Source organism: Perca fluviatilis, chromosome 20, assembly GCF_010015445.1.
Source record: "Perca fluviatilis chromosome 20, GENO_Pfluv_1.0, whole genome shotgun sequence".
Taxonomy (NCBI): domain Eukaryota; kingdom Metazoa; phylum Chordata; class Actinopteri; order Perciformes; family Percidae; genus Perca; species Perca fluviatilis.
The window spans coordinates 6,683,025-6,707,549 of NC_053131.1; the positions used below are offsets into that span (position 1 = coordinate 6,683,025).

Genomic DNA, 24,525 nt, shown 5'->3' on the forward strand with positions numbered 1-24,525 from the left:
TTGCTCAGTTTTGTTTGGTATTTACTTGGAACGTCAACAGAAGTGACGTCTTGCAGGAACTCATAGTGCACCTTTAAACTGACATAATCATTAGCACATTAAAGTATTTTCAAAGAACATAGAGTGATATATAGATTGTAATATTAATTGTTGAAAAAAAAAATAAACTATCTGCCTCTTATTTATGTTTTAATGCAAATAAATGAGCTTTAAGTCATATTTTTGTTCCCCAAAATGGAGCCGTGGGTGGGATGATGCATTTAGTCAACAGGAAATTATTCAACAACAATTTGTAAAATTGATTAAGCAAAAATTGCCAAACAATTAACTGGTTCCACCTTCATAAATGTGAATATTTGCTGGTTTACTTTGACTTAAACTTAATAGCTTTGCTTGTCTTGTCTGACCAACAGTCAGAAAGTATTTTACTTGTTGGACTTTGACTTGGAATGGAAAACAATGATGGATATTGTTCACTATTTCTTAACATCTTAAAGACCGAAAGAATCATTTAATCAAGGGACTAATCAGTCCCTCCAGAAAAACGTGATTATAATTCAATGCATAATCAGCCAAAGTCTGCATATTTATGCGGGGGCTGCATTTTTTCAAATACGACGCACTTTCGCCGCATAAATTGCCGATTTCCACGCAAAATATAAGCCATAACCCCCGCTTTTTCATTGCAAAAGTCACATATATCTTAGCAGAAAGTTGAAAAATGTTGCGTTTACTTCACACAAGAGCAGCCATTTTCCCCTGTTGCCATGGGAACGTTATGAAGTGACGTCATTACGCATTGTGAACATCATCGAAAAGCAGGGTGTTGGGGGAAATCTTTTTTTTTTTTCCTCTCTCTTTTTCATCAAACCGCAGTTTTTGCAAGTTCCCGCAATTTGTGCAAGTTTACGCAATTTCATCATATAAAAATCCCGCATATTCCATTGCATTTTTTAAGAAAAAGTGCTGCATAATCAAGGATTTTTGCCTGCAACAAACAAAAACTCAACATTTTTCTGGAAGGACTGACTAATCGTCCGCAGAACTGTAATTGAACATATTGCTATTTTGTGTCAGTAAAAGAATACACAAAAAAAAGACCTTTAAAAGTACGTGAATAATTTCTGTTAGAGACTGAGCTTAAAAGCTAAAGTGTAGCCATTTAAGCTGCAGCTCTAACGTAGAGGAAAGCAGTACAAACAGAAGTTATTGACAAAGCATTATATCACAGTGGACAACACTGAGCTAAGGTTAAAGTGCCTTCACCATGTTAAAGGACAATTCCAGCGCAAATTGAACCTAGGGGTTAATAACGTGTACCGAGTCGACCGTTCTCGGGGATATTTTTTCATGTTAATCGAATGGGTCTTTAGCTTGAAACAAGCTACCGCAAAACCGGTATAGATGCTAACGCGAGCTTCGGGCACCGGGTAATCACTATGATACACTAATAAGCGGCTCGAAATAGCACACACTTCACCACACTTCCCAATTGGTACAAATGAGGTAATATCTCAAACCGAAGCATTGAGAACTTTGTAAGTGGACAGACAGTTTATTACAAAGATAGATTATAAAGACAGTAGCGTTCATGTATACAGGCAGGCGCCATCTTGGATAACAGTCATGAGCAGTCGAACGACGAACGCCGTGCAACCAGTAACATAGCTCAAACACAGCGTTTGTGATTCGACTGGTCATGACGGTTATCCAAGATGGCGGCCGCATGTAAACATTAACACTACAGTATGCTTACAAAGTTCTAAATGCTTCGGTTTACATGTAGGGACCCTCATTATGCTACTGTTTAAGTGTGGTGCTATTTCGAGCCTTGTTAGTGGTATCAAATAGTGATTTACCCTATGCCCCGAAAGCTAGCGTTAGCAGCTAACCCCCATTTGATTAGCATGAAAACAGATCCCAGAGAACGGTCGACTCGGTACACATAGGTTATTAACCCCTAGGTTCAATTTGCGCCGGAATTATCCTTTAACTACATTCATCAGCCTGACAAAGAGCTACTGACAGAAACCAACCTTTATAAGGAGGTAAAGGCACGACACAGTTTGAGTGGTGCGTTGTTATAAAAAGAAAAATACCACAACTGCTAAAAGTGTCAAATAAAAAAAAAGGTCTCCAGATTCAGTTTGAATCAATAAAGCCTTTTTAATGCCAGATCTCTTATTTCCAGACATGTGAAACAACAGGCTGTGTCCTCCTCACCTTGTTCGCTGTAGCGTCTCTGTTTGTGGTTGGAGGAGACGCTCCTCTGGACTTTGAGGTGTGAGGGCGACTGGCCATTGAGCTCGCTGTTGGGTCGGGCTTTGGCCAGAGACAGGTTGCTGCTGGACGCCGACTCGCTGGGCTCCAGCTGGGAGAACACACCGACACATTGGAGTCCAAACATGCAGTACATGTACAGGAGTGCGATGTATAATCAGGGGTGGAATGTAACTAATGACATTTGCGTATGAACTGTACTTTGTACAATTTTGAGGTACTTCTACTTGACTTGGGCATTTCCTTTGTTATGCTACTTTCTGCTCCACTACAATTATTTGACATCTTTAGTTACTTTGCAGATTTAGATTATTCTACATGGTTATGTATTATTATAGATTAAACTACCCAGCAGTATATAAAGTCATTCAAATTAGCCCCACATTTACCAGCGGCAATACTAAAGTGATGGACACAATAATGCATCAATAACTACAATCCAATAATATAATATGGGTTATTCTAAAATGAAAAAAGGATGAAAAAGCATTCTGCATAATGAGTACTTTAACTCTTTGTACTTCAAGTATATTTTGATGCATTAGAGACTGACTGACACGGAGTGACAGTGACTCCTCGTGAACTGTGGTCAAACGCAAGCAGCGCTGAACAAACATTAATCAAGGTTGTGTTACTGCATTGCCCACTACTCACCTCAAATGTTTTCAGACATTTTTAGTGTCCCGTTTAGCTACTGTAACAACTGTAGCTTTAACTGAACCAGAGATTAGAAAAGATGAACTACTGTACTGATACCAGGTGTACTATAATGTACTGTGCTGATACCAGGTGTATTGTAATGGACTGTGCTGATACCAGGTGTATTATAATGTACTGTGCTGATACCAGGTGTATTGTAATGGACTGTGCTGATACCAGGTGTATTGTATACTGTACTGATACCAGGTGTATTGTAATGTACTGTGCTGATACCAGGTGTATTGTAATGTACTGTGCTGATACCAGGTGTATTGTAATGGACTGTGCTGATACCAGGTGTATTGTACTGTGCCGATACCAGGTGTATTGTAATGTACTGTACAGATACCAGGTGTACTGTAATCAGTGTTGGGAAGGATACTTTCAAAACGTATTTCGTTACAGAATACATGCCCACAAATGTAATTTGTAACGTATTCCGTTACTCAATCTGAGTAACGTATTCTCAATACTTGGATTACTGCAGGATTACTTCCACATTGAATTGCGTTTTATAAGTGTAGGAATGCGGCTATCACATCCAGCTTACTAAACAGGCCTATAATGGTGTGTTCTTTTTATTCCAACTAGCTGAATGTGTACCTGAACAAGCAGATAGATTATTGTATTGGTAGTCCCGAACTGCATATTACAAAAATCTAACCGCAGTCTTGCTACCACGAGCTAATTTTAGCTAACGTTAGCTAGCATGTCAAACGGGGCTAGTCAGTCTTTAAACGGCTCTGGAGCTAGTAAATCAGCACGTAGGAGAATGTAAAGTCGCATGTCAATGTTAAAATAGCAAGGTGACCAGTAAAACTACAGCAGACGACTACACCTGGCTAATTAAAAAATAACTTACTTTAAGATGCTTCTTCAGGTTCGAGGTGGAGTAATTTGGACGCTGAAAGGAGGTTGGTTGCTGGCAAGCACAGGTTGCACTACACAGTTATATTTCATTCTCCCTGTTCGTTCTTTAATGTGAAATGCTGTTTGAATTTCCAAGATAGAAACTTATTCCTGCCCTGGCTCTGTCGTGCCGGTTCCGACTCCATTGTGACTGATCACGCAAATAGCTATTTTTAGAGTTGCCTTAATTTATTCAGAGTGAATAAACTCGTGAAACAGAGAAGTATCGTCATGTAATCCATTGATTTCAACAATGTAACTGTATTCTAAATACCAACTATTTAAATTGTAACTGTAACGGAATACAGTTACTCATAATTTGTATTCTGAATACGTAACGCCGTTACATGTATTCCGTTACTCCCCAACACTGACTGTAATGTACTGTGCTGATACCAGGTGTATTCTAATGTACTGTACTGATACCAGGTGCACTGTAATGTACTGGGCTGATACCAGGTGTATTCTAATGTACTGTACTGATACCAGGTGCACTGTAATGTACTGTACTGATACCAGGTGTATTGTAATGTACTGTGCTGTACAGGTTGATGTTTGTACCTCGGAGGCCTTCCTGCCCAGCAGCAGGTAGGTGGCTGTGATCTCGTCATACTTCATCTTGGCCAGAGAGTCCTGGATCTCCTCCAGGTTGTAGCCCATCCCCACCATCACATCTGCACAAAACAAAAACACAAACAAGGGCTCATTTCAATAAATATTACAACCAGGATTTTAATAAAGCAGAATTTATAGACAATACATGATTGAAAGCTCAAAGACTTTCGTGAGGTATACGACAGAAAAACTGCTCCCCGATGTTGGAAAAAAACATTTGGTCAATCACTTTAAAACTCAGACCAAAATAGTTGTGAATAATAATTATCAATTCAAAAAACTTCACGAATCAAGCGAAAAAATTAAGTTATTCCAAATTGACTCCTGCTGCTATTAAATTGAAAAATATGTTTGGGTTTTGGACTGTTGATTGGACAAGATTTCACCTTGGAGAAGTACTCATCAATAGTCCCAAGAGCCCATTTCCTAGACCAAACAATTAATCAAAAGAAATTGACAAATTAATCGATGGTGAAATAATTTACTGATTGTAGGCTTAGTGTGATGTTGCCACTTTTTCCCCCACTAGTGGCGATGGCTACATACTTTAGACTTCTCTTTGTCACTTGATGTATACATGTTTTATGTACCTTAGTCCATGTTCCTAAATTTCTCTGTGTTTTTTTGTTGTTCTTGGTTGACAAGAAAAGAGTAATAAGTATCTACCTGAGGTGTTGTTACTATATGAATTTGGAGTAACAGTTTTGGGATAAAACTAAATTCTGTCTAGTTTTGGAAAGAAAGTCAATTAATGGTGTTAACTTTCTGCACATGTCAGAGGACAAGCAGAGGACAACCTCACTACACCAGCCACACGCTTTTAAAAAGGTGATCTCTACCAACCCATTCAGCAGAGCAGTGGGACTTGCATTTTGCAGGGATTTACGGTTTCTGCTTCACAGGCAGCAATAAACTAGCAAGAAATAGCCAACAACATATGGCAGATGATGTAAAATACTCCGTCTGGCATTTTGCATTTGCTAAATCGGTGACTGCATCACATGATGGTTAATGATGATCACGTTTCTATGACTGTGTGTGAAATAATTCAGCTGAGTGAATCACGCAGCAGCAAAGTTCAACTAATCAGCCCCCAGTTCTGCCTCGACCAATCAGAAGCAGAAAAAGACGCTGATCGGGGGGGGTGAGAGAGAGAGAGAGAGAGAGAGAGAGAGAGAGAGAGAGAGAGAGAGAGAGAATATATAAAACACACAAAGCTATGACATGATGCCTCCCCATCCTCCAGCTTGTAGCATGCCAGCTGAAGTAGAGTGCTGTTTCCTGCTGTAGCTCCAGTCAGATCTGCTTGAAACATTTATCTATGCGCGCGCGCGTGCGTGCGTGCGTGCGTGTGTGTGTGTGTGCTTCATATGAAGCCTTTCATGTCAACACTACGCAGCCTATTCATTTTTAAAAGACTTCCTCTGTGAAACATGTCGAAGAAAATTTCTAATCTGGTTTCTTAGTAAAGGTGTTAAGATGAGTCACGAGCAGGTTGCCGTCTTGTTTTCATTCAAATATAAACCTGATTTTGAGATCAAACTCTTTAGAGATGAGGTTTAGTTTGTTTTTAAAATGTTGACTTTTAACCACATAGTAGTTTCAGCAGCCCAAAGGAAGATGTACCAGTAAAGAGAGTGTAAGCATCGCAGCATCTCTGTGATCTGGGTGAAGTGGAAAGTGTGTCCCATTTTCTTTGAACGGCACATACTAGGATGATTTAAGGGAGTTAATGTTGCATGTAATGTCTCGACAAAACCCACGGCTTGTTTCATTTTGATGCGTTTTAGTCTGATAACGTTGTCTCAAAAGCCTGGGAAAGTATTTATTCAGATTTTATTCAGATTTTCTCCCCCAGTACTACATAGTAAATGGTTCTGTCAGCGATTTAAGAATGTTGTACTCAATGATGGTCTGAAGATTGGACCGTGAAAGATGCTTTAGTTGTTTCTCTACTTTTAGACTCAATTTATGGATTCTCTGTTGTGTGAATAATGGGACATGAATTGCAATATCATGGACATAATCATGAACATTCTGTATTGCAACTGCTGCACAGCAATTTCTTTTAAGATAAATAAAATGGGATCTCATCTTACATGCTGCACACTCTGTTGTATGAATTTAGGTCGTCTTGTTTTCATTATATTTTGATAATTTGTTACAATTACCCAACAGTTAGGACTTAGCTCAGGGATGCTTTGGCATCGGTTGTAACCTGTAATCACGTCAGCAGGACTTATACAGCTGCATGTATCTGCTTTAAAAAGGTCCCATGACATGGTGCTCTTTGGATGCTTTTATATAGACCTTAGTGGTCCCCTAATACTGTATCTGAAGTCTCTTTTATATAGACCTTAGTGGTCCCCTAATACTGTATCTGAAGTCTCTTTTATATAGACCTTAGTGGTCCCCTAATACTGTATCTGAAGTCTCTTTTATATAGACCTTAGTGGTCCCCTAATACTGTATCTGAAGTCTCTTTTATATAGGCCTTAGTGGTCCCCTAATACTGTATCTGAAGTCTCTTTTATATAGACCTTAGTGGTCCCCTAATACTGTATCTGAAGTCTCTTTTATATAGGCCTTAGTGGTCCCCTAATACTGTATCTGAAGTCTCTTTTATATAGACCTTAGTGGTCCCCTAATACTGTATCTGAAGTCTCTTTCCCAAAATTCAGCCTTGGTGTAGAATTACAGCCACTAGAGCCAGTCCTACAATGAGCTTACCTTAGTATGTGGTAACCTTGCTCCTTATGACCTCATAAGGAGAAGATTCCAGATCGGCCCATCTGAGCTTTCATTTTCTCAAATGCAGAGCAGGATACCCAGGGCTCGGTTTACACCTATCACCATTTCTAGCTACTGGGGGACCATAGGCAGGCTGGGGGAACTCCTACTCATGTTAAAAAACCTCATGCAGTGAAATGTTCATGCCATGGGACCTTTAAGCAGCCCACAGTGCTGGTTTTAAGATCCCTGCAGATTTTGAGTAAATGTTCTGTAAGTCTAATGTTATCACAACACCAAAAACCCTTAAAAATTAAAAAATGCTTTATCCCGTCCCGACAGAATTTTTCTTGCTGTCGGGGTGGAAAAGCCTCTCAGGCAGCGTTCTGATCATCACGTCACAGTGAAAACCTCCACTGAAAGCCGTTCTAATGCCATTATTCTCGGTGGGTTAACAGCTCTCCTCTGCAGCTTTTTACTGACTGACATCTTCTAAATTTGGTCGAAGTACATTTTACCACACCAACACGGAGTAATCCACCCTGACAGATGATAAATTTAGGTACACTTAAAAAAAAAACAACAAAAAAAAAACATCCGTCTCCTGAACATGAAAAGAAAAAAAAAAAAAAAAAACACTCTAGTGACTTTGATGGTGAGCGACCTGCAGGGTAACATCATGTAAACGTCAGGGAGAGAGACTGACGATGACAAACTAGCTCTGGCTCTGTAACCAGGCAGAGTCACTGAAAACCATCTTCCTCATCCATCTCTGCCTTCTCCTCTTTCTCACTTTCAGCCTCCTGTTCCTCCTCAACACTTCTGCTGCTTCTTTTGTTGTGCATAGATGTCCTCATCTTCAAAGCAAATAACATATTTTTATGACCAGACTCTAAATTAGATTTAATAATGTTCCAAATGAAAAACTGCATGTTTTAAACCCATTTTTTCCCAACATGGACTATGTAACATTGCCTTCTTCAACCATCTGTTAAAGGAATAGCTTTTTGGAAACCGTTATGTGAATGTTGGTCACAGCTTTATTCTGACATGACAGCAGCTGCGTCTCTGCTAGAGAACAGCGCTGAGATAAAAGGTAAGGTTATCAAGAGTTAACTGTTCTCACACAGGCAGCTTCACGGATGGATTTTTAAACTTATTTTGCTGTTTAAAGACTTAATGTCCGCTAACATATTTTCACATCAATTTCACTATTTAATTAGGGAGTGCACAGGCACAGAGTGACAAGATCTTAAGATGGGACTCTCATTTAATTCCCATTTGCTCCTGTTCGAGGAGTTTTGCTGGAAATTGGAAATATAGAGAAGCACTGCGGGTGTGATTACTCTTTTTTTCTGAATCACAAGGCAAAATATATATTCTTACAGACTAAGGTGACATGAAAACAATCTCCTCTTATACAACTAAATTATTATTTTCATTTAATCACTCAGTCTAAACAATGTTAATTAGTGAAACATGTCCCTCAGTTACCAGAACTACAAAAAATGTCTTGTACAAAAGCCCCAAAAACTATTCACCATCATAGAGGACCAGCAATTATTCATTGTTCTAATCTGACACATTGTTTCAGCTCTGAGCTCAACGGCTCATTCACAGATTTGTTAATGGCCGTGTCCATAAGATGATAATCGATTAATACATGTACTACAGTGCTCTTAATAAGGCAGAACAAGACATGCATTTGATCTCTCTCTGTGCATTGAACTTAGTGCTGCCGCCGCCTTTACATCAATGTGATGGCATTCAATTCAAAATGTGCTGAAAGTGTTACACAAATATTACTAAAAGTATTTTAACACCTATAGTTTGTTTGCTCTGGTCTGAATCCAGTTCGTAAACCTGGAGCGATTTCTCCCTTGGTTCGTTTTCATTTCACAAATCCAAGCGTACCAAAATGCATCATCACAATCAAAGAACGTTCCCTCCGCTTATTGGTCGGATGTGTCTGTGGGCGGAAGCAAGAAAGTAAACACAGGAAGAAGGTCCTGGCTTCTGGACTAGTGCATATTTCTTGCATCTCCATGGTCAAAGCAGCTCATTTCATTCAAATAATCAGACATTGTCACAGAGATTTGGGTGTCTCTAACTTTAGCACTGTGACCCCGGAGATCAGAGTGACGGCGAGTCCGTTTCTGTGAGAGAAACGCTGCAAGCTGCTACAGTTTGCTGCTCTGCCGCATCGCAGATTGCCAAGCACTTTCTGACCACAGGAGACGTTTCGCTCAGACTGGAGGACAACACGTACAGTAGCTGGTGCTGCTCGAAGTCCGATCACGTTCTCACCACAAACCAACCGCTCCAGAGTTCGTTTGAAGGCGAACCGAGACCACCTCATCAAGCAGGTCTCCTTACGCTTGTTTGGTCCGCTTTTGGTGCGCACCCGAGTGCGACTGCGCATTCACACCTGCCCCAACGAACAGCACCAAAGGGGCGAAAGGAACTTTAGTGCTATTCAACCGAATTAAATAAAGGCGGGTGGGAAAGCCCCCAAAGTCCAACTTTGTAAGATTGCCCCCGTGAATTATGTAAGTATTTACTGTGAAATGTCAAACTACCAACACATTTAAAGACATGCATGTGCTGTTTTTTTCCAGGAATTGTTCACATCGCTCCTGAAGTTTCTACATTTTAAAAGCATTTTCCCATTTGGTGGTTTCCTTTCTGTTTTTTATTTGGCAAAAGGTTTATGTAAAGTTCTAAATGCATTATTTAGGATTCAGGGATTCCTTAGAAACATGAAGACATCTCCCCCAGCTTCTCTTTTCCCCTGCATTGACTGGGTGACTGGGAGGTTGCGCTGACGCATGTGCACCGACAGCCAACCCCAGCTGCTGTTACATAAGAACTCCCCGTTTACAGCTCCCATCCAGGACACGATGGAGAGGTTTCTCTCTCTCTCTCATTCTATTTGCATGCAGCAGCACTGCTCCCGTTTATTTATTCATCCTCACGTTTCATCTTTTCTTTTAAAGCTCTTCGGGACTGAAATAATGAGACCAGCTCTGTGACCCCGTTAACATTAAAAACGCCTCGCACACTTTCAGCAACACACAGATTGTTGCTGTAATAAAAAACGGTCATAAAGCTTCATCAAAATACAGTCACGTGACAAGTTTTCTTTCTTTTTTTTTTTACCTATTCTCTTCTGATCGGTGATGTCCAGCTCTGGCTCAGTGTAAGGCTTTAGCTCGTCCTCTTCAAATCCTGCATTGATCCATCGGTCTTTCATGATTTGCTGCAAAAGCAAAGTGAGACAATTAGAGCCAGACTCATGCTGAATTTTACTAATACAAAACACCAATAATGACAAACCAAATATACATAAATATTTTCAAAAATAATCCCTAAAATTTACTTTTTAAAGAATAACGACCGCTTGTTAAAGGATTCATGTATAGCGAAGCCCTTTGTGATACAATGATGGACCAACATAACTTAGAGAATAAGGCTGAGCATATACTTCTACTTAGCCTTACTAGATGGGTTTTACTCAAAAGGAGCATATGAATGATGCTTTCTTCAACTTGTTTGAGGTTGTCTTTGCTATCGACAATCTCCCCCGCCATCAGAAAGTTGTAGCAGGACAAAACACGAGCAGCCCGAAGCTATCAGTTACTGGGGTCCCAGTGGTGGCATCTCCATTTGACGTGAAGTTAAAGGTCCCATGGCATGAACATTTCACTGCATGAGGTTTTTTAACATGAGTAGGAGTTCCCCCAGCCTGCCTATGGTCCCCCAGTAGCTAGAAATGGTGATAGGTGTAAACCGAGCCCTGGGTATCCTGCTCTGCCTTTGAGAAAATGAAAGCTCAGATGGACCGATCTGGAATCTTCTCCTTATGAGGTCATAAGGAGCAAGGTTACCCCCCCCCCTTTCTCTGCTTTGCCCGCCCAGAGAATTTGGCCCACCCATGAGAGAGAGACATCATGGCTTTTTCGGGAAAGAGACTTCAGATACAGTATTAGGGGACCACTAAGGTCTATTTAAAAGAGACTTCAGATACAGTATTAGGGGACCACTAAGGTCTATTTAAAAGAGACTTCAGATACAGTATTAGGGGACCACTAAGGTCTATTTAAAAGAGACTTCAGATACAGTATTAGGGGACCACTAAGGTCTGTATAAAAGCATCCAAAGAGCACCATGTCATGGGACCTTTAAATTTAAATAAAGCCACAACAATCAATAATCCCCAAAGCTATGCTGTACTATAACTATAAAAATCACACTTAAAAACAGACTAGGTTGTTAACATGTATCTGTTCTTATAAATGCCTATTAACCAATTTTAAAAGCCAGAGAGTATACAGGAATATCTATTTTATTGTTTTGGTGTGCTCCCTGCAAGTTTTAAGCACAAACTGCTGCACTTTAAAGAAAAGGCAGAGAAGAAAATTGCGCATATTTCATATGTATTTTGTTCTGGCCTTTCGACAGCAACGTCCATATTGTTCTGCGCTGCATCTAATTTGTTTGCACCTTTACTTACATTTTGGAGCTGATCAATTGATAACGGAGGACAGAGCCTAACTAATTACCACTGGCCCTGCTCTGATGTAACCAGAGTTTCTGATATAACCCAGGCCAATCATGTGGCATCTGAGGCCAACGCATGTGGCCCTCACAGTCCAGCCAACAACATTTTGTTTAATTCACTTACATCCAACAAGACACAATGAAACTGTTTCCTTATTATAAAAAGCTGAAAGAAGTAAACCAAACCTCTTTGATCAAATGGTCCATTTAAAAATCAAGTTTAGAGCACTTGTGCTAAAAATGTTCTTGAAAAGAAATTGTGTTTTATATGTTAATGATACACTGCTGGGTGTCAGGCGGAGCTGCACGATCACAGCTAGACAGCAGATCATTAACACTGTTCTGACAACGTGATCGCCACTCTGATTGATCTGTGGAACGGTTCTCTCTCAGGCCTCTCTGCCTCTTACATCAAACAACTATTTTTATCCCAGCAGACGCTCTAAAAGAAACAAAAATGTCTAAATATTTCTAGGATTATCCGATTGGGAATTGTGGAAAATTAAATAATGCTGTTTAACTTGTATCTGTCAGGGCATTTTGACACATTATGACCTTTAATAAACTTGAGCAACACTTCGGGCCACAAAGCCAAAACGTGTTAAATATAATTTAATAGATAAATTGGGAATGACATGCAATAAATGTCCCATAGCTGAAATCGAACCGGGGTCGTTGCGGTCATATGGTGCCGTAACCTTTCGGCCACCGAGGCGCCCCAGTGAATTTTGCATTTGTGCAGACAAAAATCATTAATTGCCTATTTTGATGAGATTCACACTACACAGGTCTCAGTAATGAGCATGATCAAAAGAACAGGAAACATGAGAGAGCACTGGCACCAGGACAGAGATCCAGATGCGACCTAGAGCGACGCCGCCTCCCGCAGCTCCTGCAGGGAGAAGAGCACGGCCAGGCATCAGCAACGACACTTAAGCATGCAACGGGTCACATTTTTTGGTAGGCCAACTGAACATCTGAAGAAATCGACACATTGGTTTCCTCTTCATGCACACTGGCAGGAGCAACTTAAAGTGGCTCTGATGTCTGCGTACACACATCATTTCACAGCGTCAGACTTAAGTCCCATATAATGAAGCCAGTGAACCAGCACTGTAAGAGGTGGCGAGCGCTTGCAGAATTGTTTGGACAATTTGGACCCAAAGAACGTACAGGTTAACTCTCAGCCATCTACACACGTACTGCCAAGTCCAACACCACATAACTTCATAATATTGTCCCAGGTCTTTATGTAATAAATGAAAATTAAGGTCCACTATAGAACACAACGGTCTGGTTGTTACATAATTATTTATGCATCCCAATTTTCACATTTTAAAGAATTAAAATACATACTGTGTGTGTGTGTGTGTGTGTGTGTGTGTGTGTGTGTGTGTGTGTGTGTGTGTGTGTGTGTGTGTGTGTGTGTGTGTGTGTGTGTGTGTGTTTTCATCACCGGTAACACTAGCCTCATTTATGACCTCAGTATTCTGTAAGTGTCTTCTGTCTGCCCAGTGTAAAAGTAACGTTTGAATCTAGTATTTCCACAGACTCTACGGCGGCCTGAGTATCAGGCTTAACACATGTTCAAGCAAAGAAGAGGAGCAGAGTGGAGCAGTGAAGTTTGGGAAAATATTGGATTTCAATTTTGGTTTTGACTTGGCCAGATACATTATCATTCTGGTTAAAAAGTAGATATCCGACTTTCCAAAATACCTGAAAATAAGAAATTGCAGCTGAATAACCGGTTAAAAGCGTTGAGGTCAAAAAGGGGGCTAAAAAAAGCAAAGAGGTGTTAACCTAAAATCTCCACATCTAATTTGACACGTTACTTTAACGCACATCTTTGGAAATATCTAGATTTTTATTTCCCCACATATTCCTTTCTCTTTATACTGTGAACATTTGACAATTTACACATTGAGTCAATTTATTTTGCATACAAAACACTGCGAGAACCCGGATACACAGACCGATGGCAGCATTAATGTAGAGCCCAATAGTTTCTGTGATATCAGAATCATTGGCAGAAACACGATATTGAGAATAAAAAAAAAAAGCTAGACACAGATTCCATAGGGCTCTACATTAAATCAGTGCTAAAAGCTACCTGGAGAAATCTATGTTTCCAATCAAGCTACCCAATTGTAACAGTAGTTTTAATAATAATAAAAAAAAGGTCTTAAAGGTGCCCTGCCACACGTATTTCATTACTTTGTGGTAATGTCTGAAGTTTTACCATGGACTTTAACATTTTTTTGTGGAAAAAATGCCTAGGTTACCTTGTTTCAAGCCATTCTAGTGTGGTATAGAATTGGCTAACAGCTAGCCAATGAGAGCCTGGCTATCAGCATCTTTTACCCAGCGCAACTGGGTGAGCTCTTGAATAGTAATGAGCTCAGGCAACACCACATCAGACTGACCAGCTTTTGTAATTGGCCTGATTTCTCTGCTTATTTCTTTTCAGAGGCTAGAGCTGACAAAAGGAGGTAGCAGTTCATTTTCACATTCACCACATGACACATATGGACCTGACATATTTCAAAAAATGCAAGTAAAAACTGTTTTGTGTGGCAGGGCACCTTTAGGAATACAGTACAAAATAATTCCCAGTGGCTTAGGCCTGGTGGAAACCCTGTGTGTGAAAACCTACTTAGCAAACCTGTTTCTGATTCAGATTTTTAAATAACGTTATGGTAAATGTTTTAACTGCAGCACGGCCATGCCCTCCTACCTTGAGGTTTTGTCCATCGAAGGGCAGCGAGCCACTGACCAGCGTGTACAGAATGACCCCCAGGCTCCAGACGTCCACCTCCGGCCCATCGTACTTCTTCCCCTGGAAAAGCTCGGGCGCTGCGTATGGCGGGGAGCCGCAGAACGTGTCCAGCTTGTTGCCCATAGTGAACTCGTTGCTGAAGCCGAAATCTGCAATCTTGATGTTCATGTCTGCGTCGAGGAGCAGGTTCTCCGCCTGAGTACGGACACGAAAAGGTTCACCTACAGCATCTATCCAGTTCATTACTGGTACAGTACTGTATATCAGCTCATGCAGTCATTTTAAACCAACGGACATTCAAAGTGTATTCCTCAAAGCTACTTAAAAAGGTCCCATGACATGCTGCTTTTGGGATGCTTTATATAGACCTTAGTGGTCCCCTAATACTGTATCTGAAGTCTCTTTTATATAGACCTTAGTGGTCCCCTAATACTGTACCTGAAGTCTCTTTTATATAGACCTTAGTAGTCCCCTAATACTGTATCTGAAGTCTCTTTTATATAGACCTTAGTGGTCCCCTAATACTGTATCTGAAGTCTCTTTTATATAGGCCTTAGTGGTCCCCTAATACTGTATCTGAAGTCTCTTTTATATAGACCTTAGTGGTCCCCTAATACTGTATCTGAAGTCTCTTTTATATAGGCCTTAGTGGTCCCCTAATACTGTATCTGAAGTCTTTTATATAGACCTTAGTGGTCCCCTAATACTGTATCTGAAGTCTCTTTTATATAGGCCTTAGTGGTCCCCTAATACTGTATCTGAAGTCTCTTTCCCGAAATTCAGCCTTGGTGCAGAATTACAGCCACTAGAGCCAGTCCCACAATGAGCTTTCCTTAGGATGTGCCATTTCTGTGTCTGTAGCTATTGAGGAGGAGAGAGGGGGTGGGCAAGGTGGAGGGTGGGGGTGTGGCCTTGACCAACTGCCACTTTGCTTGTTTGCAAGCCATGATGTCACTCTCTTTCTCATGGGTGGGCCAAATTCTCTGGGTGGGCAGAACAAGGGGAGGTAACCTTTCCCCTTATGACCTCATAAGGAGAAGATTCCTGATTGGCCCATCTGAGCTTTCATTTTCTCAAAGTCAGAGCAGGATAGCCAGGGCTCGGTTTACACCTATCACCATTTCTAGCCACTGGGGGACCATAGGCAGGCTGGGGGAACTCATATTAATGTTAAAAAAATGATAACAATTAACACTTCATATTCCTCAAGTGATCAGGTTTGAAGTTCTCTGATCTAATAAAAACCGTTAACATTTCATTTGTGAATCAAAGTGTTCTAAGCGTAGGCGAGGATTTCAAGTCCAACATCTGCTCCCATGCAGCTGCAGGCCAAAGACTAATTAGGAGGCTTGAGCAAAGGGAGCAGAAGGAGGAGGAGAAATCTTCCACTGAGCCGGAGGATCAACCATGAGGGGGTAAACAACACCCATTGTAACGTGGCTAACCATAATCACTCCCACCGACGGCGAGATGAAAACACAGAAGCATCAATATTTATACCGCGAGATGGAAAGCGGCGTCACGAAATAAGAGGTCCATTTACAATGCAGCGGGTGATGTGGTGCAGAACATGTGAGCAGTTCAGAGGGGATGAGTTTTGAAAAGATGGTTGTACAGCTTTATTAAAAAAAAAAAAAAAAGGAGAAAGGGCAAAGTAGCGCCTCATTAGCAGCATATGCGATGTTTTTGAAATTAGACGTGCTGCGTTAGAGTCGTCAGTGGGAATATGGGAGTTGAGATGAGAGTGATAAAACACGCAACACTGACGTCAGCTCCCTACACTGTGACCTTTCTATCCAATAGGAGTCGGAGGTAATTAGCCTCAAAACATGGACACGTTGTACATTGAAACTCTTCAAAAGGACGACTGATAAACATGAATAGGACTAAAAAAAAGGAGTAATCTTTTTTAGCTCTATAAAAGCAAATTATAATCTTGAAAATGAAGTTTTCTGCAGCTGGAAATGGGAGTTCAAAACGTCATTAAGCCTCCAAATACTCACAAATATCACCAATCGGTGATGTTCACTGATATATCTGCACATATATTTACCGGCTCGAGATCACAGATATATCCGTACACGGTATCTAGCTCTCTAACTAGACGTTTAGGCAATAGGAGGGAACTAGATAGGTTTTTGGTCAGCTATAAGGATTAAATGTTTAATGCCATCCTTTATATAAACATAGGCTTTTTGGACAAATAAAAAAAGATGACTGTTGAAAACAACCTACACCGTTGTCCAAATCAAACTTGGACCTGCAATTCTTTTTAACTATAAATGGCAAATAACAAAAGCAAGGTAAAACTGTGTATAAACTCTAAAAGTCAAGACTAATTTTCATAGTAGTTTTGGACATTTAGACACATTTGCATTGTCACAGGGTAGTCGTGTACTTGCGTTTTAATTAAGGCTCATTTACATTTCCGATTTACGGTTGCTCATAGGTTTGATACCAAGATCAATTTAAAATGTCCTGTGTCAGTTCATGTCTTTGTTACAATGTTTTAATAACCAAATCAGAGGAGTTCTTGCTAAAAATGTATGTACAATATAAAAATAAATCAGAAAACATGCGTTTTAACTCTAACCGAGTACTGTTCAGACTCTAAATTGAGGTAATGTTTGAGGTTAGCTTTTGAAATGTATCAACATTTGCCCTGGTTGCTTGACTGTCTTCTTATTCCAAAAAGGCTTGAATTTAAGAGAACACAGGAGAGGTCGCGGTTGATAACAGGTGCACACTTTGCTCTGTTCAACAACCCATCACACGTGGCTGCAGAGCATTCTAGTCGATGGATGATTCTGTCAAGTTGATCATTTTCTGCAAGCAGCCAGTGTGGCTTCTCTGAACTCACCTTGAGGTCTCTGTGAACAATGTGCTTCTGGTGGCAGTACTGCACCGCCGATACAATCTGTACCAGGGGAAAAAGACAACAAGAGTTTAGTGAAATGGCTGGCACTCGGTTCTCAGACTGTGATAAAGGATGTGGTGGATGAGGAGGAGGAGGAGGAGATGTGGTCGACACTGACACAAAAGATAAAACCGAGTTCAGATGGGGCTGAAGACACCAGGAGGGTGAGAGAACTGGCTTTCTCTGTGCATAACATGTATCGCTCTCACAGTCCAGATAACAGCCTGCACTAAATGTACAGAAAGGCTGAGAGGCTTTCGATTTGAAAATTTGGTGTCCTGGAAGTTTTGAACCGTCTCAGAATGATGAATTATTCCTTTGACTGTTTAGTATACAAACTGCTAGAAAAGGTTCCTAAAGCCTATAGTAATGACTTCAAATTACCAAACCGTTCAAAACCAAAATAAATTGAATTTACAGTAATATAAAAACAGAGAAAAGCAAATCTTCACATTTGAAAAGCTGAATCTAACAAATGCATTTTCCCTCGACAATTTTTTGCCGATACATTTTCTGTTGCTTGACTAACTGACAGTAGCCTCGCGTTGCCAGACCTTCCTCCACAGCGCTGCGGAGGAGGGTCAGCATTCCCGGATGGGAGAAAAACGTGCTCTGGTTTATTGGCATTTCTTTAAACCAATCACAATCGTCGTGGGCGGCGGCAAGCGCTGGACAGAGGTATGGTGCCTCTGCTAAATAGCCTCGGGAAGGAACTCGTTTTGGTGCATGTAGGGCGGAGAGCTCTGGAATTAAAATGGCTGTTGAGTGTGTGTGATGAGAATTTTACTCAAAAAAAAAATAAAAAATAAGATAAATATAATTTGATCGTCGGTTCTAGCTCGGAGGATGTTTCCAGAATCGACCAGAGTTTAGAATGCCAACACAAAGAAAGCAGAAGGTGAGAGACATCCGGCGAAACCTCCCCCGGCACCGGAACTACCCCGTAAATGAAACGTGGTCGATATACAGACTGAACGGACAGTGTCAATGTCTTGATTTGCAAGTTTGGTGCCTCTAGAACTTCTAAACCTTCTTTAAAAACGCAGAATAGTAAAGTTTCTTATTGTCAAACAAGAGTCGATGCCTTTGCACCGTGTGTTGTGAGTCATTGAGAGGTGAGTGATGGGGAAAGAAGCAGGTCTGGACGTTTCTCATCAGTCTTTGAGACAACAAGAGACGTTTCTGTCCCAGAATGAGGACAGAGGACGGCGACCTGTCTGAGGTAGAGCCGGGAGAAGAGGTGTGAAACCAGAACACTGCAGGGGGAGAAAGCTGGGTACCTGTCTAAATTTAGCTCTGGCCTCTTTTTCCTTCATTCGTCCATGTGCAACCAGGTAGTCAAAGACCTCTCCTGCAGAAGAGACACAGAAGGAATTAGAAAAAGACAGCAAAAGACAGAGAGAGCAATGGATGAGAAGTCAGAGAATAACAAAACGACGGAGAGAAACAAAAAGGGACTTTCAACTTATACGAATAAGCCGATGCAAATAACTTCACAATGAACTTTTCTGGAGCAGCTGGCCCTCGCCCATGTGCATGGTTCCAGGGTGTTTGTTGACCATATTGAGGGCGAGCTCGGTGCTGCCTTCTCCACACTGAGCCCCTCCTGGAGGCACAAAGCTGCTGCCCATCTCTGCCCAGGCAGCAGACCCTTCCCTCGGCCCACACTTCAGCACACTTCCAGCCAAAACGTGACTACGCTTGCTTGTGTGCTAATTAAACTTGAGTGGCTGCCGTGTGTGTGTGTCCATACCGAGGCGGAAAAAAAAGAGGAACAAAAAAAATAAAATAACAAGCAACGAAAACGCCTCCCCCACTTTTCCTGAAACCTCGAAACGCTCCCACTCTCGCCGCTGACCTGCAGAGGCGGTCAGAGTGTACGTTTTGTGCACTTCAGAGCTCTAGAAAAACAACAATTCGTCGCTTCTCTCTGACTCAACTGCTAGAGACAGAATGTGGCAGCTAACACTTTGCATGTCAGAGCTAAAGGGCACAGCGTGTACGGTTCACGGGGGTTGAAATTAGGGAAGAGAACCGGATAAGCAGGAAAGAAATTGTAGCCTTGCTTTAGAAATGAGAGCGCTGTTAAAAAACACACATGTAAAGAGAAAAACTAGAAATTTGGTTCACGTATGAAGGGGAGTTGAAATTATGTTTAAAACATTTTCCGGCAGCATGATCTTCCTGTAGAATTCAATAATGCCGAGGCAACTTCTCGAGCCGTATTGCTCCACAGAGTTGCCTCAAAGATTGCCTGTTTCAATGCAATTAGCCCTGATCCTGTACCATTTACTGAACTACTAACATGGCCCTGAATAGAGGTCTACTGGAACTTAAGTTTAAAAGTTAAAAACCACAAACTTAGGCACAGTGGGGGCTTTGAGCTACATGCTAACATCTTGGCATCGGTGCATCCCTATAATTTACCCTTACAGAGTCATCCATAAAACAGAGACTCAGGCACAGCCAGTTATGCGTTATGTGGGGCTACAGAGGAGGAGGAGAATCTCCACCAAGTGGCCGAAGTGCGTTCACAATCTGCTTGAGGCTGAACAAGTTAACTTAATAAAAATATATAGATGTTGATAAAGTCGATGTTTTGGTTTCAGACATGTAGAAATCCGTGGAGCTGATGGGAGTCCACCAGCATTAGTTTCCTGCTCTGTGTTTCCAGTGGACCTATTTGTGTCTCTGCATTGACTTATGTCACCGTCTCTCTCCATGTTCCAACCTTCAGGGAGCAGCTTGAAAGTGTCACACATTTACAGAAACTGTTTGCTTAAGCATTACTTTACGGGTCCGTATGTTCTTCGGCAAAAGAAGAATGCAAATTCATGTTCGGTACATCAGCTTCTTTAGCTCAAAATTGCACTTCGTGTTCAGTTGACACACTTCCAATTAATATCCAAATTAGGACCAAATTCCATCCTCACCAGTAAACATTATAGAAAAAAAATTAGGAAACAATGGACCCTTAAAAGCGTTATACTGTACTAATATTTTGTTGTAAAGATGCCGATTTCACATTTCATGTTATGGACTTAACATGTCCATATGTTCTGTAAGTAACCAACTTAAACATCAACGGCACGAGTCCTCGCTTTACGCTCAAGCATACTGTAAACACCACTCCGATTTATGGTCTTCTACATTTGTCCTTTCAGGTAGAAGCAGAGTCTGCAGACTATATGCAGCTCCCAGTGTGTATGAATTATTAACGCACACATATATCACACTCTGGTGTTAATAAATCATCCTCGTGACGTCTGGGAGCAGCACACTGCGTACAGATTTCTATCGACTATATCTGGTCTTCTGTACACCAGCTGCGTGTGCGCATTTCTTAGTCAGACACGGTGGAGTTTAGTGTGCAGCAACGAGATCTTGACAATGGTATTTCCGTCTCACCTCCACTGGCGTACTCCATCACCAGGTAGAGCGTCCTCTCAGTCTCAATCACTTCAAAGAGCTTGACTAAATGGAGAGAGCGAGAGAAGAAGAAAGAGCGGAAATTATAAATTAAATTATTTCCTAAAGATGGATGAGATTCAGACAGAGATGGTAACGTATGTATGGCCATAAACGGCAAACATGTTTCCAAACAGGCACCTAGAGAGAAAAGCGAAAGTGAAGTTACGTGGATCTGTGTGTGTGTGTGTGGTGATCATGTAAGAACAGCATCAAGCCGAGCTTAGCAACACTCAATATTTACTGTACAGTACAAAAGCTGCAGTGTGTTCAGCTCGAAGGTATAAAAGAGGGAAGTGTGATGAGCGGCTGAGGGCTGCACTGCTAAATATAGACGAGGTGGGATGGAAGACAATGAGGGAGAGATGGCGAGTGTTGGCTGCTGAGTGTTTACTATCATCCTGGTAATTATAATCACATTTCTGCAGAGGAAATCATGGAGCGCGGGGAAAGGAAATTAAAAGGAATTAGCGGGGAAACGCGTCTCCAAAACCAAACACATTAGGGCAGGCTTGTCTGATGTGCACGCTCTGTGTGTGTGTGTGTGTGTGTGTGTGTGTGTGTGTGTGTGTGTGTGTGTGTGTGTGTGTGTGTGTGTGTGTGTGTGTGTGTGTGTGTGTGTACACTTGAGTTCATGTACAATGAGAGAAAAACACTTTTTGGAGCCTTGATGAGACTTTTTGGAGGCGTGTCGCCGGTCCTTGTGAACACCACTAAAGCTGAAATGATTAGTGGCGTCATCAAATAATGAATTGAGTTTTGTTTTTTTTTCCCTCAAGAAAAAGAAGCCAAATGTTTTCTGAATCCAGCTTCTTTAATGTGAGGATTGCCGCTTCTCTTGGTTACAAATTTTGAAAGAAAATGTGCTTTAACCTAGAAACTTTGACTATAGTTCAACCTCACCCCCAGTACTTTTTTTATGTATTAATTTATTTAATTCAAGATTATTTTCCGACACGTTTGCCTTTGTGGACAGTTGAACAATGACAGTAAAGGACTAAAAGAAAAAAGGTCCGCAGTCGCAATCAAACCATGGATGTCAATTACCTACCGTTAATTTACTGCAATTTTATTTGCTTTAAAAGTGTCTTTTTTTTGGTCTCTTTCTTTAAAAACATCTTGTTCTTGGTAGTCTTCTGCGATATTATTAATAACCTTAATTTATTCTTGTTGTCTTGTGCCTTATATATATATATATATATATATATATATATATATATATATATATATATATATATATATATATATATATATATATATATATATATATATATATATATATATATATATATATATTATATATATATATATATATATATATACACACACACACACATACACTAAATTTTCTGTACCAAACCCCTAAACATCCCATGGTGCAATTTCTCATCACTGCTGAGCTTTTTGTGTTATTGGCTTCTTGGTGCTGCAGTGGTTTGGCGTTAGTTGGCATTTGCTCTGGCAGCCGGCTGTGCGATGCTAAAGTTTGTGCTGCTCCAGACAGACTTTGTTTAAAATCGATCAAAGCGGCTTCATTTTCTAATCCCAAAACAAAAAGTAGAGAATAACCTTCCAGTTTTAGTCACAGCAATTGTGTACAATGGTCCACAATATAAATGTCCCAGATGATTCATCAAACGTTTCAATTTTACATACATTTTTTGTTTGGCATAGGCTGCAGTGTTTAAAGCCTTCCTCATACTTTGGATGTCTGCCGTATTTACACAAACGTTCACTTTTGCCAGGATTGGTGATTTGAAAGAATACGTCTGTGTGAACAAAAAAAAAAAAAAAAAAAAGGAACTAAAACTGCTCAAACAGCAGCACTTCTAAAGTTAAAGTCAGCTGATGAAATCCATGCTGGCAGCATGTTGATCTTCACCGCACAACAATATTTTTTAATGTCTGAACTTCCATGTGTGGAACTTCTCAACTAGTACACCACACATTTCTCCTACATTACTTATATCCAAGTCTCCATATTTAAATCATATCCAAGTCTCAAAACTAGTGCTAATATACTGCGTTTAAATGCAGTGTATGACGCACTTACCTATATTGGGATGATTCAAAATCTTCATTATTCTAACTTCTCTGAAGAGCTGAAATGGAAGAGAGAGAAAGAAAGGTTATAGTTGACTCTGGGGGTTTCAAGATTAAATTTTTTATTGACAGTTCAACTTAGTTAACAGGAATATTTTTTGATTTGGTGAGCTCAGGAGAGCACATACAGTAACTGACAAATACACGAGTAGTATACTGAATTCAACCCCTCTGGATTAAAAACCATGATATTAAAAATGAGAAATAAGGAGTAGAGCGTTTACACTGAAGTTATTAAAATGTCTGTCCATCTTGAGGTGTAGTTGTCCGTCTTCACAGTTTGAGAACTTTGTGTGGAAAACAATATACAAAACAGAATTTTGGGGACTATTATCAGTGTGTCAAACTGTACTAATATAGGGAAAAAGCATATAACAAATATCTATAAAATGCGCTTTCCACAGATTTAAAAAAAAAAAAAAAAAATGAAATCACAAAGTGCTTTACATAAAGCATAAATTATGATAGATATTAAAACGCAGTGCACAATTTAAATCACAAAGTAATAGGCCTACATAAAAAAAATTATAAAGTGCAGCCAGGTCAACCAAACACCCGTTTAAAAAAGTAGGTCTTTAACGGATGTCTGAAAGAGTCACAGACCGCAGATCGTGTTGGAGGATGCAGAGCGCTCCAAGGCTCGCCCCCCCCCCCCCGGGTCCTAAGACGGGCGCCATAAACAGTTAGCAAATCGGACAGGTTAGACCTTAGAGGGTGCGCTGTCACATAAGGTTCCAGTAGGTCGGCCACATGTGCAGGTGACTCACCCCTAACTTCCACCGGGCGCGTCTGCGCTGTGTTCCTGGCACGCGGTGTGCCCCGTGAGCAGTCGCAGCCATTCAAGTCATTGTTTGATATTCAACCAGCCGCGGCGCCTCCCAGAAGCGGCGCTCCGCTAAAAGATCCATCTTGGAGGTTGAAATAACCTAATATGACATCACTGATACTTTCCATAAGGACAACGCCAGAAAAGAGATGGCATGGAGTTGAAGTAGGAGTGCTTGGAATGGAGGGTAGATACTAGCTTAATAAACATGTGATGGCTCTGTAAAGTAGAGACAATAAAATCTGTGAGTCGGGCAGCAAGACGCTCCGCTTCTGAGACGCTCCCGGTGCGGTACGGCGCTTGGCGGAGGACGGAAACAAAAGCGGAACGCAGCGCAGGCGCACCCAAGCCCGAGCATTGGAGTTACCGTGCAAAGCTCTGTGTTAATGCGAGAACCTTAGAGTGAAAGCTATATTTGACAGGTGGCCAACGGAGAGACGGGAGAACATGGTTTGTGTCCCATCGCTGGTGACGAGGAGACCTGTAATCCGGTTCTTCCATCAACACTGCTGTTTTTAAAACAAGAGATCATGAGTTAAGAAACCCAAACACTGGTCCTTGTGCGGTGCCAACGTCAACACACTGCACAAGGAAATGGGATCGTTTTGTCAGCGCCCAAACACAATCGCAACAGGATTCCGT

The 24,525-nt window shown here is 40.9% G+C and overlaps 1 protein-coding gene across 1 annotated transcript in view; it reads right to left on the minus strand.

Annotated features, from left to right (window-relative positions):
* mark3a (MAP/microtubule affinity-regulating kinase 3a) overlaps positions 1-24,525 on the minus strand; it is a 62,477-nt gene that overhangs the window by 19,748 nt on the left and 18,204 nt on the right. The window contains exons 4-12 of the mRNA XM_039785399.1: positions 23,008-23,056; positions 20,895-20,960; positions 18,767-18,837; positions 17,430-17,486; positions 14,528-14,764; positions 12,669-12,685; positions 10,393-10,541; positions 4,450-4,562; positions 2,224-2,371 (exon numbers count right to left, since the gene is read on the minus strand). Of these exons, the coding sequence (XP_039641333.1) occupies positions 2,224-2,371; positions 4,450-4,562; positions 10,393-10,541; positions 12,669-12,685; positions 14,528-14,764; positions 17,430-17,486; positions 18,767-18,837; positions 20,895-20,960; positions 23,008-23,056 (907 nt within the window). The remainder of the gene's footprint in view (positions 1-2,223; positions 2,372-4,449; positions 4,563-10,392; positions 10,542-12,668; positions 12,686-14,527; positions 14,765-17,429; positions 17,487-18,766; positions 18,838-20,894; positions 20,961-23,007; positions 23,057-24,525) is intronic.